The 20,067-nt window shown below is 38.4% G+C and overlaps 1 protein-coding gene across 2 annotated transcripts in view; it reads left to right on the forward strand.

Annotated features, from left to right (window-relative positions):
* Pdk (pyruvate dehydrogenase kinase) overlaps positions 1-20,006 on the forward strand; it is a 465,625-nt gene extending 445,619 nt beyond the window's left edge. Inside the window, exons 8-9 of one of the 2 annotated variants that reach the window (XR_011018266.1) lie at positions 14,044-19,354; positions 19,632-20,006. Coding sequence is in view for 1 of the 2 variants with exons in the window: in XM_068227592.1 (XP_068083693.1) it covers positions 14,044-14,238 (195 nt within the window). In the remaining variant the exon portion in view is untranslated. Of the gene's footprint in view, positions 1-14,043; positions 19,603-19,631 lie in introns of those variants that run through there. The other variant, XM_068227592.1, reaches the window with a different exon arrangement.
* The last annotated feature ends 61 nt before the right edge of the window (positions 20,007-20,067 follow it).

A 20,067-nucleotide genomic window follows, 5' to 3' on the forward strand; every position in this document is an offset into this window, starting at 1 on the left:
GAAAAAAATGGGAGAATGATGATGATGATGATGATGATGAAGATGGTGAAGATGACTATTTACACAATTATGACATGATTAGCCAATACCTATTAACCTTGGTAATAACATTGGGATTATATAAAGTCTATAGTTTGAGGAAGGCTAAATCTACAATATTTCCATAGCATTACTTAGAAGGTAGCGGTGACAAAGTTGCCTAAAACTAGCAGGTGAGGCTCCTCTGACAGAGACGGGTAGTGTATTCCATTGTCGTGCCGAAGAAACAACAAATGAGTTTGCGTATCGTGTGGTGCCGTGAGGTGGAATAGATAAGAGTGTATCAGAAACTGTGATTGGATGAGAGGGGGTGAAATTGACTGTACAATTAGGGAGGTGAGCATGAGGAGAGTATTCGACGAAGAAGGCATAAAGCATGAAGATTACGGTGCTGTTTGAGTTTTAGCCAACCGAGTTCATCGTAGGCAGGTGTAACATGGTCAAAGTAATGTAGGTCACATATATAGTGAATACAGGCGTTTTGCGTGCGTTGTAGTTTGTCGTTAAGAGTAGCAGTCAGGTTGTTGTACACGGTGTCACAGTAGTCGAAATGAGGTAATACCAGAGTGCAAATGAGGCGTTCTTTTAATACTCAAGAAAATGTGTTGCGGAATCTTTTAAGTGAGTTCATCATCATCATCATCATCATTTCCCTTTATCCAGCTGTAGCCGGGTAGGGGCAAATATGGTTCCTCTCCACTTTCTTCGGTCTTTCCACCACTCCTCCTCCAACACTGTGTCCCAGTCCAGGTTTCTTTCTATAATGCTGCATTGGATGGTATCCTTCCATCTCAATCGTGGTCAACCACGGCCTCTCCTTCCTTGGATTTGCATTTCCATCATCTTTTTTGGCATTCTTTCGTCGCTCATTCGCTTTATGTGCCCAAACCATCTTAGTCGGCTCTTCTCTATTCTATCATTCATTTTTTCCACTCCAATTTCTTCCCGGATTTTCTCATTCCTTATTTTGTCTCTTCTACTCTTCTGTATCATACTCCTCAAGAACTTCATTTCGGCTGCCTGTATTCGACTCTCATCCTTCTCTGTCATTGTCCAAGTTTCTGCTCCGTAAGTTGTTATGGGTACGTAATACATCTTGTACATAGTATCCTTTGCTTCCGTTAGCACATCTTTGTCCCATAACATGTTTCTTACACTATGATAGAAACAACTTCCAGCTTGAATCCTTTTACTAATCTCAGCATCCAGTCGAGCATTCTCCATTAATTCACTCCCCAGGTATTTAAACGTTTCCACTACTTTCCTGGAGATTCTGGTAACCTGCTGTTTCTAAGAAAGATGTTCGTCTATCGTAATGCCGAGATCTTTGACATATTCACTGAAATCAATGGATGAATTTTGTAGGTAGAGTTTTGGTAAAGTGAATTTGTTTATGGTTTTTGAACAATGCCGAGGATGTGAAATTATTGTAGCTTGAGATTTTACGTTATTTAATCTAAGTCCATGCTTGTCAGTCCAGTTACAGATTTCTTGTAGGTCTCTATTGAAATTTTTAATTTCATCGGTTAGTCTTTCCGGTTCACAGTGCAAGTATAATTGTATATCGTCAGCATACATGTGGTGTCTGCAGCTGTTTACCGACGATGTAATATTATTGATATAGACAGAAAATAGAAGCAGTCCTAGGACAGCCCCCTGTGGAACACCAACCTTTACGGATCGCCAGGATGAATATTCATTATTGTTATTTCTTACACACTGCAGACGACCGCGGAGGTAAGAATTCATCCACTGAAGACTGTTTGTCGAGAACTGGATTTTAAATAGTTTGGAAAGTAGTATGTCTATGTCAACTGAGTCAAAAGCTGTAGAGAAGTCAAGAAGAGCTAGGATGGTAACTTGTCTTTTGTCCATCGCATTGCAAATGTCTGTAACCTTAAGTAGTGCAGTACTAGTGCTGTGGTTACGTCGAAAACCAGACTGGTGTTCATCAAGAATATCGTGTATTTGCAAGTAGTTGGAGACTTGTTGGTGTACAATGAATTTTAGGGCTTTTGAAAGGACCAATAATATGCTCACAGGTCTGTAGTCAGTTACATCTTCAGGCAGTGATTTTTTAGCGAGCGGGAACACAACGGCAGCTTTTCATAAACAGGGATATGTGCCAGTCATTAGTGAATGGTTAAAGATGCGAGTTATAGTAGGTAAAATTATGTCAATTATTGTCTTAATAAGTTCTATTTCTATGTTGTCTATCCCTTTGGACTTCTATTTTATTCTAAATATGGCTTGTTTAACTTGCGAGGGTGTCACATGTGAAAAGTAGAATTTTTCTCTGTCAGGTGCAGGGGAATTGTAATTGCTGTATAGTGTTCTATGTTTCCTTTCTCTGTCAATGGTATGTCCAGGAGTGGTAAAATGTGTATTGAGGGAGTCCAGGGATATGTCAATAGGATGATTGTCTCCTTGTTTACCTATTCCCATGTGCATGTCTAATTCTAGCGTTGCGTACTGCCTGCGATGTTTTATTTCGTAGCCGTTTAAATGCGTCAAAATTGTCTTGTGTCGGTTGTCACTTAAACTTTCTATGTGCTACATCTCGTCTTGCCATTAACTCCTTTAGCTCTAAGTTTAGCCACGGTGCTGGGGCTCGTGTTACCCGTACTGTTTTCAGCGGGGCATATCGATCATAGAGCGCTGTCAGATATTCGTTTAATATGTTTACTTTAATGTCAATGTCGTCAACTGTCAGTATATGGTGCCATGGAACATCTAGTCCGTCTTCAGTGAACATACTGTAGTCAACTTTAGAGAGATCTCTGCATGTAATAGTCCTTGGTTTTGTCTTTCGGGTCTTTAAGGAGTAGGATATGTATATTAGGTCATGAGCTGAAATTCCTGGTACAGATGTCTGGCTGTGTTGTAGTACTTTGTCTGTATTCTTGACAGGGGATAGTTGTAATTATGAATAGAAAAGGAATGGAGACAAACTAACTCTACAGTACAGAATGAAACAAGAGGGCTTTAGAAAATTAGTTGCAAATGTTTTATCTTATAAGAGCAAAATTTCTTTAGGAAAGCAATAATAAATATCAGGTCAGATCATATTAAATCCTGAAGAGTTTTTTTCTTTCTTTCCATGGATGGCAGAAATTTATAACTAGTAATATACCCCCCCTCTCTTTCTCTCTCTCTCTCTCTCTCTCTCTCTCTCTCTCTCTCTCTATATATATATATATATAGCTCGAAACATACTACATATGTAGGAAGCTAAATAGTTTATTATGTCACCTATTCAATTCATTCAATTTTTTTGAATAGGTGACATAATAAACTATTTAGCATTCTACATATATTATCTTCAATATGGATCAATAATGATATTTATCACTTGCAACATACTACACAGTCGAGCAGCTTGTCTCCTTGCGCCCAAGTCTTCCCAGCCTAAACTTTGCAAGATTTTTGTAACACTACTCCTTTGATTATTTTAACCATGCTGGTTCAGTTTTGTCTGTATTAACTTACATTCGTCGGAAATCACCCATAACAAATTGTGCTGCTTTCCTTTGGATCTTTTCCAGTTCTTGTATCAAGTAGTTCTGGTGATGATCCCATACACTGGAACCATATTTTAATTGGTGTCTTAAGAGACACTTATACGCCCTCTCCTTTACATCCTTAACCTAAATACTCTCATAACCATGTGAAGAGATCTTAACCTTTCTTAACCCTAGAGCACAAACCCTAATTTGGTAGTACATAAACACAAACCCTCGTAAAATTTACGACTATTTAAATCCATGATGATAGAATGTAATTGCACACAAAATGTAATATAAGAAGCATGTATTAACATGTAAATTATTTTACAGAGTGTTAACTCTTAGTTTTTCAAGTCCCTGGTGTCTCATTTACAGCAGTTAGTGCAAAGATTTGCTCTATGTTACTTGCGATATGCGCGGTGACATTCGCTGCAGTATGTTGTCGTCATTCGCCTTTTGTGAGCAGGACAGATTTGACGAATAGTTCTCTTGCCAGTAATAACCAATCCTTTTCGTTGGGTAGATGAACTATCACTTAGATTAACCTGTATAATTTCTCGTAGATGTGTTTGTAAGCTTGGTGTTTCCAGTCTCTTCGTCATCCATGGCTTGGTGAGTTCTTCACTTAGACGAATGAGAAAGTCTTTTCTCGGCAACTTGCGGCTAAAATACGGGCATGCGTTACTTACCAGTATGTGTATGACAAGTTCTGTGATTCTAAATACTTATTTCATTTTGTATAGTGCTTTAATGTAACTCTGTTACAGAACTTACCTTTCTAAGTTTAGCATACGTAGTCACAAATCGTTGTAAATTTTACGACGCAACAGTCTTTAATTTGATGCACACTGACGAAGCTCACGGTATTGTAGGAAGCTACTGAGTAGGACAGCAACGTGGCGCAAAAAGCCTAGCAGATAGAGCCGTGTTGCCAAGTATGCGTCGTAAAAATTACGAGGATTTGTGTTCTAGGGTTAACAACCTAGTTAATATGATTACCCTAATGAAGATTATTCCTTATATTAATACCTGGAACAGTGTTTCCCATGAGGTACTCTCACACCATAAACAAAGTAATTAAAACTGAGAGGACTTTCCTCTTGGAACTTACTACCTGACTTTGCATCCCATTATCTGCTGTCGATCTCATAACATTGTCTAGGTCCCCTGCAGTCATTCACAGTCCTGTAACTCATTTACTACTCTATACAGTATAACATCTTCTGCAAATACAGTAGCCTTATCTGTGATTCCAATTCTTTACTGGTATCATTTATATATGGGGTTATTGGATTTACACTTCAAAAAAATTAAATTAATCAGCTAGTCAATACAATTCATGTGAATTTATAATTTTAAAACATGTTTCATCGTCTCTAAGAACATCTTCAGTGAATTGAGATTTTTTGATCATATCTACTCACATGTTCATTTGATACAACTCAGAAGCTATAATTAAGACTAATACAAAAGCAGTAAGCTGTATTTATCTTTTAGTTTGTTCTATCTTAAGCTGAATTGGCTTTGGAATTATTATTGAAATTGTAAAAATACATTTTCTTATTACAGGACTAACAAACTAAAGGATAAATACTGTTTACTGCTTTTGGATTAGTCTTAATTATAGCTTCTGAGTTCTATCAAACCAGCATGGGGGTAGATATGAATGGAAGGTACTTGCTATGTCTCACTCTGCCTGACAATATAAACTATTGCAATTATTGGAATAATATTGCAAGAGTTGGAGCAAATCATGCTATACTTCCATATATGTAATGGGAAGGAAAAAACAAGTGACAAATCAAGTCATATTGACAAAACAAACATATAACAAGATAAACACAACAGGTCAGTATGGGAACTGGGATGTATAGAAAGGAGAGAGAAGGACAAACATGAAAGCACAATATCCTCTTCTTCAGAAAACGTCCAATAATTAAAAAAAAAAATGAAAGCATTGTTGGCCAAACAGTTTAGCTTCCTTTGAAATTTAACACTGTCAATACTGATGAAAAATAATATCTTTTTCCACAATTGGAGTTTGTTCCTGAATGATTTTTTTTTTTTGTGAAGCTCATATTGGTCTAACTTTGATCAAAATGTCCAGTGTATTAAATATATTTTTTATTGTCATCATAATTGTATCATATGTATGTTGAGGCCTTAGTCCAAAGGCTGGTTGGATCCCAAACTGTTCCACCACTAGCCCTGCGGTACTCGTGCGCAATTTTGATACGGGAATACTTGTAGCCCACAATTTTATTTCCGTTTTGATTGAATACATTGTTATTTATTTAGATTTTTAGTCTTAAATTAATTATTGTTCATTTATAATACGTTCTATTTCAAGCTTCTTCTGAGATTTTGCAGACCGTTAATGCTCAATTAGTTATACTATATACTACTTCACTAACAGCATTATCACTTTGTTCACTATCCGAAGTAGACTGGTCACCATTTTCACTAAAATCGTTATTTACTTCCTCAGTATCAGAGTGCAGAACTTGTTCCATTACAAAATCTTCTTCACCATCATTACTGTCATCCTGTGGAACTTCATCATCGTCACTGTTTTCATCCAACCACTGTCGGATAATAATCTCATGGTTAGCAGCCATAGTTGGAGCCTTGCACGGATATCTGCGAAGTTAGTGTCTTGACGGATACAAAATGTATGCCAGTGCAAATAATTTTTCTGATAATTTCTAAATCATCATCATCATCATCATCATCATCTGCAGTTTCCAGCTGTTGGCCAGGTCTGCTTAATTTCTAAATAATGATATTTATTGATTTTCACTCAGGTATACCGTTGTATATGCTTGTAGTTAGGCGACCCTTGACATTGGTATGGGTTAATGGTAATATATAGAGCCTTGAGATCATAAAGCCGTAAATCTGACCTAAGCCTAACTGGCTTCTGCCCGCAGTTAGTGGAAGAAAGGAACGAAGGTCAATACCTCGGTAGTTGTCGCAAGAGAAAATCCCTCATAAACCTGTGACTGTAGGGGTTGTGGTGCCAGGTGTCAGACCTATTGTATTGTGTTAACAGATCTATCTGTTTCAATATTTTTGGTGGAGCGGGTCTGGGAAACCTACCAGGACCATAGGGATAAGAAAGTTGCAGGTTTCCAGAAAAATCAGCAGTGATCCCTTGATTCAAGATTTTATTTTCCAAAATAAACATTACAAGGTAAATTCCGAACAAAATTCATCTATCCAAACAATCCAGTTACACCATTTCTAAAATACAAATTAGATGTACTTGCCAAGAGCTTTGCTATTAGGTCAAGAGGTAAACTAGATATATCTTAACATAATGCAACTTCTACAATACAGTTTTGAGGGTAAGAGGGAACACAGGATACACGTACAATATTAAATGAAAGTTAACACACTTTCTAAGACATCTGAGCCACGTAATGGAAATAGGGGGAAATAAGAAATATTTAAACTTGGTGCAGAGGCCATTTCAACTTGCTCCCACACCAAAAACACTTGATGCGGGGCAGCGGAAAAATTAGCACACATCAAGTGACGCGGAGTTACTAGAGGCAAACCCTGAGGGAAATTAAATTAATCCACAAATTATATGTTTAGCAAAACAAAGGAAAGGGGAATGCCTCAAAAGCAAATAGGCAGGCCCAGCTGAAAAGCTAAGGCATGTGAAGTAGTTGAGTGGCGAGTCTGGGCGAGTAGGGTAAACTCCTATGTGAAAATACAAGCGAACATTAAATGTAAATTAAAGTGGAACTGAGATCAACAGTGCTTACCCCAAGGTAGCCCATCCTGGGAGGGAGGATTCGCCGACGTGCGTCTAATCGCTGGACTGATGAGAGAACTAAAGACCACGAAATCTTGCCTAGCTCTCTTAAAAAGGCTAGTCTGGCCCCGATGTGATTACCGAGTGACCAGTCAGAGCACAGGAGCTTCCCCATCGCTACCCAGATCCACCAATCAAAACTCTTTATCAAGTAGCGATGTTTTCACAATATTCCAGAACATAGGCAGACACTAATCACAAACTTTCCATCTTTCAGAATTAGTAAGGACATGCTTCTAGAATCGACAGGGGCCAACACACCTGTTCCAAAAGTCTGCATCATAACTTTTCTGGAATGTTACAGATATCACAGAACAATAATAATTTACAATCTAGTAGTTACTTAAGTAGATAGAGGGAATAAAAACAAAACATTCCACAATAACATTCTACACCATACAGGCTAGGTAGGTAAAGGGAATACAAATAAAATATTCAACAACATTCCACATCCTACAGTAAACATTCCTTAACTCTTTCGCTGCGCTATTTTTCAACAGAACACTTACAGAAAAATGTAATTTTTTTTCGTATTTTCCAAATGAACTAAAACTTTATTTTTTTTCAAGGTCAGTGATATTCATCACCATTGCACCATAACTTTGGCAAACTAGCAGTGACATTTGACCTTGCAACACACATTACTGTGATATATCTCCGAACATGGAACTGGACACATTGCAGGCTGTCCTGGGCATTTCTTACAAAAAATACTGTCTGTTTTCTCTTGCACAGTCCCTTTCTTTTCTTTGAACATTTTTCTGGTAATATGGAACAAGCAACGCAATTATGTTTGTGACTCTTGTCCTGCTGCTCCTCAAGAAAATGCCTTTCCGTCAGGCGCGCTTGAGGTATGTAATCGTAAGTTCTTCCTCGTTTCGCCGGCGGACTTCGCTGATACTCTCGTAGAAGTCCCATTATGGCGGAATTTCTGAAGTCAGGAACACTAATTGCCCTCTTTTGAAGCTTATTGTACAATATTCTTTCATTAGTGCAGTTTCAATGTTATCACAAATATCCCACTAGTCCGAAACAAAATGAAGATCTTCCTCGTTAGCACTTTCTTCCGAACAATCACTATGCACATCATCACTTGTTTCATTGTCCAAATTTACCGAACAGTCTGAATCAGAATCGGCAACTAAAAGATAGAAAATTTCATCACTTCCATTACTAATGTTGTTCCGCGCGCTCGAAGCTACTGAGTGAAGCCTGCTATCGGCCAGACAGCTGACAGGGATGTTGGCGGGCGGGCGGGTGAAGGATAACAAATAAACATAGGTCCAGTATTGGCGGCAAAGTTTTCAAACAATGCTTAGTACATAGCGAATACATGACTATAGATGTTTGTATTATTAAATGGGCCTTTAGTGAAGAAGCGCGCGGAAATTATAGCAGGAAAGTACCAAGTCGACAAAAGTCGATTACCGCAGTGAATGCTATAGGGATGTAAGTCGACAAAAGTCGACTTGCGCAGCGAAAGAGTTAAAAGAGACTCTGCATAGGTCTTACGGATAACCATTCGCAGAAGCGGATAACCATTCGCAGATGCGGATGTTATTTTGTATATCCGTGCAGGGGTCTAGCCATAATGACGCCAACACTCGCACGGGCTACAGACGTAACCCATTCAACTTTAACACTTACTTGAGCACAGGTCCAACCTCTAAGACGTGCAGTCGCACACTATGTCCACAGGATTAACAGGAAGGAAGGTACCTGGAACTGTGCTACTCTACCTCCTCCTCACTGCAACTATCACAGAAAAGAAAATGGCTGGGCTACGGGGGTAGCCCGCGCGAGTGAGGAAGAGAGGAGTGAAATATTCTCTTGTTCTAAAATGAATACTTCAACTGATCCTGCAAGCAATACTTTCACACCATTCATTACAGGGTTAGAATCTATAAGCATTGCTCTTACCCCATTTACAGTACTTTCATATTGTTAAAGGTAAAGCCAAATTAATGACTACCCCTTCTCTGTGGGTGGTGGCAGTATCCTCTGCCTGTCATTAAGAAATGACTGAAAGAGGTGAACCCCAGGAAGCTTGAGTTATTGACCATCTCCCCTATCATTGCTACCACTTGCTTGTGCCTTGCTCCTCACATTTATCTTTCTCTAGGTCAAATCTTGTTCTCTTCTGATCCCAATGGTATTTGGTTTGCAGGCCTAAAGAGTCTTCTTCCTCTTTCTTTTTCTGATACCCTCATTCTTTGAAGGTTGGACTTCTTCCACCTTCCTCTGATTAGCGCTTAGAGGAGATGATTGCCCAATTGTACTTCCTCTTAAAACAATAATTGCCACTGCCACTCACCAGGCAGGTTGATATAAGTAGGAGGGGGGGGATCAAATATAAACAGGATTTTATTTTTTTATTAAAAATTCATTTTTTGAAAAACACAAACACAAGGTAATTATATTTTTTTCCTCATAGTTTCCTGCTTTGGAAATGCATTTGTCCCAGTGAATGGGCAGGTTTTTGATGTCCTCATCGTAACAAGAACAGGGTTGTGTCACCAGCCAGTTGCGCACAAAGTCTTCCACACTCTTGTCATCTTCAAATCGTTGCCTTCCTAAGAGCTTCTCTAAGCGGTCCGAACAAATGGAAATCACAGGGTGATAAGTCCGGGCTGTAAGGAGGATGATGAAGTGTAGTGCAGTGCATTTCCTGTAGCTTGGAGACAGAGCTGCAGTATGGGGTCGCGCATTGTCGTAGAGGAGGATGACCGGTCGAAATGGTTGGTCTCGTCTTTTGCGGCGATATGCAGCCCTCACCTTGTTCAACAGCTCACACTAGTAAGCAGCATTGATTGTGTGTTGCTCATGCAAAAAATCAATCAGCAAAATGCCTCGCCAATCGAAAAAAATGGTTGCCTCCCCTTTCCTCTGCCACTGTTTACTGGCTTCTTTGGATTCAGGAGTGTAGTGGTAGACCCATGTTTAGTCGCAGGTGACAATCCGACTAAAAAATGCATCACTTTCTTCCGCAAATCTTGCTGTAAGCCTCTGACAGACCTCCAAACATCTCAACTTCAGATTTTCAGTCAAAAGGCGAGGGACCCATCTGGAACACACTTTACAGAACTGTAAGTCGTTTGTGATGATTGCTTGACAGCTCCCATAACTGATTCCGACTTGTTCTGCAATTTCTGATACTCTCGCCCGTCAATCATCATCAAAAATGTCTTTAACCGCACAAATGTTTTTGTCTTTAATGCTGGTCGGAGGACGGCGATCGTGTTGCTGATTTTCCACACGTTCTTGTCCTTCCTTGAACTTTTTATGCCAGGCAAACACACGCGTCCTTGGCAATGTTTGATCACCGAACTGTGCAGTCAATCTCTGACAAATTTCCACCACTGTAACTCCTTCACGAGCAAGAAATTTTATAATTATGCGTTGCGCAGTGGACGGGTGCACCTGTTGCTCTGACATCACAAGCGTTACTGATGAAACGGCGGAAAATATCTAACAGCACGCTCTCTCCACTCCTAACGGTCCCGCCTAAGCATAGCAGAAGCATGGGGTCAGTCCTACCAACTGTTGATGTTCAGGAACAAAAATCCCGTTTATATTTGATCGACCTTCGTATTAAACTGGTTCTAGCCTAAGCCACAAGACGAAGTGCATCGAAAACTGTATATCTCACCAGAGATGGATCAAGTATGATCAGGTCAAAATCATGTTATGGTATAAAAGAACCGGCTCTTTATTATTACAAAACACGAAGAACAAAATGTGTATTAACTTTTCACCACTACTTTTTTCCATTTATTTCTCTTACCTGGATGGAATTTAAGTTCTTTTTTCATACATTTCACCATCGCCCTCTACTATGACTGTGCTAACACGCCTTCTCATTCGCCCGGTCACACGTGTAAACGAGCGAACACAGCGTACACAGTTCAGGAGCTTGGAGTGCTGGCATTACTCTGCTTGATAAGACACACTCAGTGATCACTGCTAAGAGTGCTGGTGTAATTTGAGGCTGTGTTTAGCTTATTTGGCTTGTTTCTTTGGTCGTGAACTGTTTTAATGTTTATGTACATAATATGATTTACTGCCGTCTGCCTTTATTTAAAAGCAAAAGCAGATAGGGGAATGGGATTTCGTTTCATGAATTTCCTTTGAACGATCAGCAACGTCAAGAATGGCTATATGCTATTGCAAGAAAGGATTTTTCGCTGAATTTCAATTCGAGATCATCAAAACTACAGGCTCGCCACACCCAGTAAATCCACACATTCACGCTACATAGGAAATATAAACTTTGTGACTGCAATAACACCCTTAGTAAAGGAGAGTCTCTTAGCAGAAAGCCAGCACCTAAATGAAGCAGAGATATTGTGTTCATTGGTAGTTGATGAAGTGACCATTGAACAGCAGATGTTATTTGACAAGAAACTCGACACCTTCTTTGGACAGAAACAGTTTATTTTCATTCCATGTTGAGCAAATAAAAACTACTCAAGATGACTGTCATGCAAACGAAAGTAGAAATCCAATTACCCTGGTCAGTAACCTTCTCCGTTTTTTAAATTTCTGGTGTGACTACAAAATACAGGCTACCAGCAGCATTTTTTTTCTCTAGGAGGCTTTCAGGTACAGAGCTACATACTTTAACACTCATAACAATAAAGAATGTCGAAGATTGCGTTTTTTTTTCATGTTGTGTATTGTGAGTGACAATCATAAGACTAATGTCAGCATGATGAAAAGACTTCTTCAAAAGACATTAAACCGAAGATCTGTTATCCTGCTGGTAGGGCAAGTCCTCTTTTTCTTGCTTTCAACCGTTGGCACATTCTGAAAAATGGAAGAAATTCTTTACTTGAAAAATCTATGTTCGATGGTTCCCAATACATAACTGGTGATTTTAACTAGAAACTATCAGATATATTCAAAATAAACTGTGAAACCGGTTCCTTTCCTTACACGCATGAGAAAATGAGGATATTTTCGCGACTGAAGTAATAACAGCCCTATAATAAAAAAATAAAAAGTCATAAAGATGCGAATGATTTTGATAATGCAGGCAGCACTATCAAATGCATGTTATCAATAAAGAAATTGTTCGACATAGGCTACATGCCAGTAGCACAAATGTAGCAACATTGCAGCCGGACTAGATGAATTCCTTAAGCTTCGATTGCAAGAGATTGCAGTGGCTGGAAAATAATTTTCCCCAGTACCTGAATGAACTTAAGACCTCCAGTGAGAAAGCCGGAGAGGAATTCCTTAGCAAGGAGACGTATAAGCCATTCTGTTGACTACAGCATCAACAGTGGTGTGTGTCAAGTACTTTCTTCAGACGGGTTTTTACTATATTATGTTCTGACCCGAGCATTCAATAGTGACTGTGGACATGGTTTTTAGCGCTCTGCGCCAAATGTCAGACAGCAATGATATGCTGGATGCTAGAGCTTTCTTCTTTGGTCTCAACCGCATTTTGAAAATGAGGATCTTGGCTTATCCTGCAAACAGAAACATGGAGGTGGAGTCGGACACTTCTGCGATCGGAAATGCCGAAGAGAATCTTCCAAACACGTCTCAAGGTCTCTCAGGTCATACCACGTTTATCCTTAAGGATCTCCGCAAGTCCCCTGGTAAGTTTTTTTTGCTTTACGTCGCACTGATACAGATAGGTCTTATGGCAACGATGGGATAGGAAAGGCTTAGGAATGGGAAGGAAGTGGCCGTGGCCTTAATTAAGGTAAAATGGGAAACCATGGAAAACCATCTTCAGGGCTGCCGACAGTGGGGTTCGAACCCACTATTTCCCGATTACTGGATACTGGCTGCACTTAAGCGATTGCAGCTATCGAGTTCGGTCCCCTGGTAAGTAAAATCTGTGCCTACGGCAGCTGATGTTTAAATATATTGTACAAGAATTATTTCTTCATTATTGATCTGAGGCCTGATTTAAAATCCCACAGCTATCTTTTTTTCTGCTCTTCTATGAAGTTAGCACATCTGTTGTACATAAGAGGTTTTGTTGTTTGAAAAACCAAGTGTGATATCTGCTTGATTCTTGTGACAAGACTATGGTGATAATGCTAATAAGGGAGATGAAAACAGCAGGCTGCAGTACCCATCTGGATTTTTAAAGTTATTCATTATTTTGTATTGAAAGCACAACCATTCACAGTTATTGCGTGAAGTTATTTACGATTGCACTATTCCTGCATTCTTAAATAACATAGCCACATCAACAACAGAGATCTTTGAAGGTGAGACCCTTAAACAGAAAGGTATTGTGTAAGTTGCTCCAAAATAGAAGGGTATGTGACATTATTTCTTTCCTATAGTATTTACTACCATTAATATTATTTTGTATGGATTTTTCCGCTTTGTAGGGACATGCTCTTCACCAAACTTCTTTGTTAAGGTGTAAGGTATGATTTAAATATGTTTATCGAGTGATGGGCAATATATTTAAACATAAATATAGAAAATACTTTGCATGTGCTGTAATGAACAATCGTGTTTCAATGCCAGTGATGCAGTGCTCCATGGTACAAATGGGAACTAGGCCCATATCGCTCATATCGCTGTATTGGGAAGGTGTATTAGCGCATAGTAGAGAGCGATGATTTCAAACACAAGTAGTGCAAGTTAATTTGTGGGTGAATTCTTATAAAATTATGTACTAATGTGAACTGTAATTATTTCCAGGCTCTGTCAAATGAAGCCAATGAACTGCTACCAATCTTCAACAAGACATCAACCAAATTCTACCGTACTTCCATCCCAACAGGTGACTGGAGTAATCAGAATTCCTCCATGGGAGTGCGTCATTTAACTATGGGGAACCCTCGTAGGCCAGTTCTTCCTTCATCATCACTCTCAGAAGAGCATGTTCGCTGCTAGCCTTTGGCTGGCCAGATGCTTTGGTTTAGTTCAGTGTGGTAGTCTCACACTTCCTTCTTCCTGCGTTATCAGTTAAAAGCAGACATTTTTACAGTTTGTCTTGTCACCTGGTCCTCTCTCATCACATACTTGTTAGTGAGCAGAAAGTCGAGTGGCCTAAATATGAATGGACCACTCTTGTGGGCTTGTTTCTGTCAGTCTTACATGTTTTAACTGATGTGCATTTTAATAAGGTTATTAACTAAGTCTGTCATCTCTTCACAAACAATTTCTCCTATAAAGCACATCATCAGAAGAATGTTCGTTTGTTTTTCCCTAAACTGCCCAGTGAAAGACCATGCATGTAGATCATATTGATCACCGAGATCACTTTTATCACATAAATGGGCTCATTTAAGAGTAAGTACTTCATTACATGTGGCACATACAGCCAATAATATTCTACACCATTTCATTCTCAATTTCATAAGAAGTACAATTCAATTCAGAAAGTTTCATTCATTTTCAGAAAAAGTAAAGTAAAATTTGGAAATGGTGAACTTAATTTAAGGAAAGATCATTTCAAATTAAGAAAATGCAAGTTTAGTTTGAGAAAAAGTAATAATTTCGTTAAATGCAATTTGTTAGAATGAATGGATTACTTACACATATGGCATTTAAATGGTTTATTTAATGACTTAACACATTTATTGAGCTATTGACTATATAATCAACATAAACACATTTGCAGTCATACACTCATTCTTCCTGCATGTTACAATTATTTTTGTCAACTAATTTAAACATTATTAATAAGTCTAAGAATAATATTCAAACTGCATCTTCTGAAATTAATATTACTATTTCCGAAATTCAACACATTTTCTGAATATTGAATTACAATTTCCGAATTTAAATTCATAATTTCTGAAATTAAAGTTTCTAATTCTAATTCACAATTTCTGAAAATGAATGAAGCTTTTCTGAATTTAACTGCAGTTATTCTGAGATTGAGATGGTATAGTATTTCTTAAAGAAAGGATACATTTTTTGTGTGTGTGCTCTATTACAGCTAACAAACAAGATTGCTCAAGTATGGGGATTATTATAAGTGGAAAACAATTGAAAGATGTACTTCATAGGAAGCTTGGCTTTTTATTTTAAAATGTGATCCTCTTTAAGTGTACGGAATAATGGATAGTTCTTTGCGACAGTGGTAATCCATTTGATGATGATGCACCAAGAAATTGCTATATTTTCCCATATATAATTAAGAGGAAATGCTCCCAGAATCATTCTTTTATTTTGGTTACTCTTTGTTCTATTATTTTAACCTAGTGAAGATGACAAGCATCTGTAGTCTATTATGAGAACAGACTATGTCATAAGATGCAAGTTCAAAAAATTTTCATAATTGGCTCATCACACAGAAATGCATTACTGAGCAGTTTTCACTTACACATTTGTTAATGATTTTAATCTAATAGGAGCATTCTGAAAATAATTTTTTAGTACTTCTTTAAATGCTTTCATTACATTTGCAATGACTTTGTCAGCAATCACAAACTGTTTCTTTTTCAGAAAACCTTTTAGTTGCTAAATCAGGAAAAGTTGGATAGTGATAGACTCTTCAGAATATGGTGGCAGCTCTGAAATTTTCAATATGTTTGTATTGCTTGGTAATTAACTTCTATGCTTTAGATTTTGGGTCAAATTCAGTGCACAGGGTCATTCTGAATGAAGATGGAATAATGCCTTTGATGACCTGAAATGCGATCAGTGGTGTTTGAACATTAGGGTGAAGGGACACAAAAGTCATTGGAAAATGTAATTGTCGCAGTTCAGGAATAATTTAAATTTACCCATATTTACACTGATGAGATCTAGTTCTTGGAAGTGAAGTCCAAGATGTATTATATAGGAGCGTATCCGTGGAACTACTGGTTCTGGAGCTAGAAGCTTCGTTTTCTGAGCTTTGCAGATTATGTAGCTACATTCTAACGGGTTAAATTGTTCAATAAAATATGGAAGAACTTCCACTTTTGTTAATAACCCTAATTTGGACACAAGTTACCTCTGTTAATTCCTCTGTAATGTGAGAAACAAACAGAGATGAGAGAATTGTTTCCTTTTCTGTCCTCAGGAGAGGAATTCTGTTTGGATACTTGTTTCCCATTGACATAGTTGACATTATCCAGAACACTTCCAGATTATAATTTCTTGAGGATTTTGCAAGTTTCATAGACTGGAGTTCTGTATTTAGTTTTAAACAAAATCATCTGAACTTGGACCAAGAGTAATTCTTTATGTGTTATAGTTTACAAATAAACAATGACTTCCATTGGTGTAGAGAAACACTTAAATTGACTAGATGTTCTGCTTCACTCACAACTGAACTTGTTTTTGGTTGCTGCACTGAGACAGTAGAGCGCTAGCTTTCTAGACTGACTTCATCCCAACTCAGTGCAGTGCAGTGGTACTAAAATACACCAACCTTGTGTTGGTACTTATTGGTACAATATATGACAAAATGTCTGCAGGACAAAATTCCAGCACATTGAAATCTCCAGAAACCTGAATAGTAGTTAGTGAGACATAAAACCAATAACATTAAAATTATTTTTGATTATTTAAAATGTGTGCTGAGAAGAGGAGACACAGGGTAGGGTTCCCCTATTTTTGCTGTCTATTTCACCTGAGTATTATATCTTATGACAGGGCTGTTCCTAAGTACTATTTGGAGCATCTGTGTCTGCCTAATTTTAGCTTTGAATTTATGGTTTTTCCTGCACATTAAGACCTAATTCAAACATATTAGTAACCACAATGTCCTATGATACAGGAAGAAGCTTTAGATCAAAAATAAAAATTTGATTCTAACACAAATTATGATCCAGAATGTTTACAGTAGGCTAAAAAGGGTCTCCACACTGCCAGTTAAGGCTCCCATGACTACCAATAAAAAATTACAGCAATAAGAACCTTTTGGGTTATTAGAGTGTGTGTGCATTGTTTTGCCGGCATGCCTTTCCAAGACTATGTAAACAGTCTGCTACTGCTAGATAGTGTCTTGGAAAGGTGTGCCAGTCCAGCTGAGCCCAATACATGTTTTGGCCGAAATACTGAACACACCCAAAAGATTCTTATTGCTATGAGGGCTGATTTATTCACTATTGGCGAGTTGGAAGGAAAGTAATCTGCGAAGACCATGTAAGCAGTTTTACATTTGCAAATGACAGAGTTTAATAATCTGAGATTGACTACAGATGGACATCTTCACCTGAGTTTAATGTGAATTAGAGAGATATGGTATAAAGATATTTTTGAACTGATAGCAAAGCTGTAAAGAAAAGATGCCAAATAGGAGAAAGTAAATTACAGTAGTTATTCTTTAAACATTCTATTAATAATCCTGTGTATAGACTGCTACACTGAACAACAGAATTGCTGTCTTAAACTGAAAGCAGAATTAGAAGTTAAAGAGTACATTATGCAAAGTTCTGTAAATTTTAATATTGTATTAGAGGAATACTGTATTAAAGTAATAACATACATCATATTTGTAGAGTTGATGTGGTATATCCATTTGTTAATTGTATCTCCTTTCAACCTGTCTCTGCTGTTTCTTCTTCTATGGTGTGGCACGGTGAGTCTGTCAGCCAGAATTGTGTTGCTATTACAGTAATACAGTATTACGTCTAGCATCTAGTATTAAATATAAATGGAATTTCAAAGAAAGAAACTGTGATCAGTTCAATTTTAAATTTCATCTTGGAAAATGTGACTAATAGACTGAAAGGAAGAATTCATAGACACACTTTTCCAAACTTCACATCTGGCAATGTATTTGGTAGCCCAAGACATAGCACAAGCTGGATTACAATATTATATGGATATGTTCAATTTCTTCTTGTTACTGCGTGTATACTGGCACTTCAGTACCAGAAGACTTTTAACAATGTTGTCTCAGGCTCAAGTAACAAAGATGATGGGTGACTGCATCAATAAGATACCAACAGACTTACTGAAAATAAACAATTTGTACAGGTACTTAAGATCTCATCCATGCAATAAATTTGAGGATAAATTAAAAACAAAATTATGTAATGTCTTTTGCTTTACATGCATAGTCATTGGTATAGTTAGTAAAACAAATATTTGGAAAGCACAAAATGTTTTTGCTTCTTTGTTGGACATGTTCAGTGAAGCATGGAAGTATTCCCTCACTTCTGAAATTAGCTGCTACAGACTTCAGTACATTTATTTGTTAAAATATTGTTGTAACTACTATTGAACATCAGCAGACATGAGTTGTTGCTTCTGCTACTTGTTTTAAGAGTTAAGAACAATGCAGTTATCAGCCCCAAGGATTTACTGAGTGAATGTTGCCTTGAGTTTATTTAAACATTATTTCTGTAGTTGTCATATTGTTAATCAGATCATTGGTACTGTCAAAGAACTGCCTACAGAGCAAACGCCAGCCAGTTTGACATGTGGATTGTGGGATTATGGGAGCTGCATGATTGAAGTACTAGATTCTTTGACTGTTTACTTCCACTTCTCTAGCTAGGACTTTGCATCTCATTTCTTCATTAGGCTGAGTCAGCTTTATTTGGACCTTCTGCCATTCTTCAGTCTTGTCGGTGTTGGAGATTAAATTTGGGATCACTAGACATAATCTTTCATTGTAGACTACTAAGCCATAATGACCATGTTTGCCTAGAACAGTGTGTTATGGCCCTTTAAACAACAAGCATCATCATCATCTTCTAGAATGGTGGTATTCAAAGTGTGGTACGCGGATTTGTCTCAAGTGCTTCGCAAATTTATCGTAGCTCCTACCTGTTTTCGGTGAGCCAACTCATTTTCAAGAAAATCTTATTTTGATTTAGTGTTTCTGTCTGCCGCTGCACAGAGTCCCTGTTCTGAACTATTCATTCTGAAATATGTGTCAGTTTGTACCTCTTTTAAGTTCTTCACAAACTTGTAAAAGTTAGTATGCGGTGACTCGCATGACCCATCTCTATACAGGAATTCCTGCCTTCTTAAGTCAATCCTCTTGTTGTTCAGTTCATGTTTGCGGATTACTCTTATTCCGTTATGTGTGATATCTAGCCAAACACTGACGCCAAGAAAGGTACTGTGACCGGGCGAGTTGGCCGTGCGCGTAGAGGCGCGCGGCTGTAAGCTTGCATCCGGGAGATAGTAGGTTCGAATCCCACTATCGGCAGCCCTGAAGATGGTTTTCCGTGGTTTCCCATTTTCACACCAGGCAAATGCTGGGGCTGTACCTTAATTAAGGCCACGGCCGCTTCCTTCCAACTCCTAGGCCTTTCCTATCCCATCGTCGCCATAAGACCTATCTGTGTCGGTGCGACGTAAAGCCCCTAGCAAAAAAAAAAAAAAAAAAAAAGGTACTGTGAACGATATTCCTGGGTAGAAAAAATAATCTGGCCATTAGTGTTGGCTACTGAATGTATGATTCGAAGCAGTGTATCGATTCATTCAAGTGTCCGAGTGAATCGATTCACAGGAACGGCGAGCTCACGGCACATGATTCAGCTTACTCCCAGCGGACAGTGCTGAGTGGCGCACTCGCTGGACGTTGACGGGGAGCCGAGCTTCCGCTGCAGCGAGACAGTGAATCAGTGAATCATGGCACATCGAAAGAATCGTGAACGAGCGCGGCTCAGTGAGACACATGATACACACGGCTCCTTATCGGCTCACTGGACACGCGGAGAGCCGAGCTTCCGCTGCAGCGAGACATACAGTGAGCCATGGCACATCGAAAGAATCGTGAACGAGCGCGGCTCAGTGAGACACAAGATACACACGGCTCCTTATCGG

The sequence above is a fragment of the Anabrus simplex genome, chromosome 5, assembly GCF_040414725.1.
Source record: "Anabrus simplex isolate iqAnaSimp1 chromosome 5, ASM4041472v1, whole genome shotgun sequence".
NCBI lineage: Eukaryota > Metazoa > Arthropoda > Insecta > Orthoptera > Tettigoniidae > Anabrus > Anabrus simplex.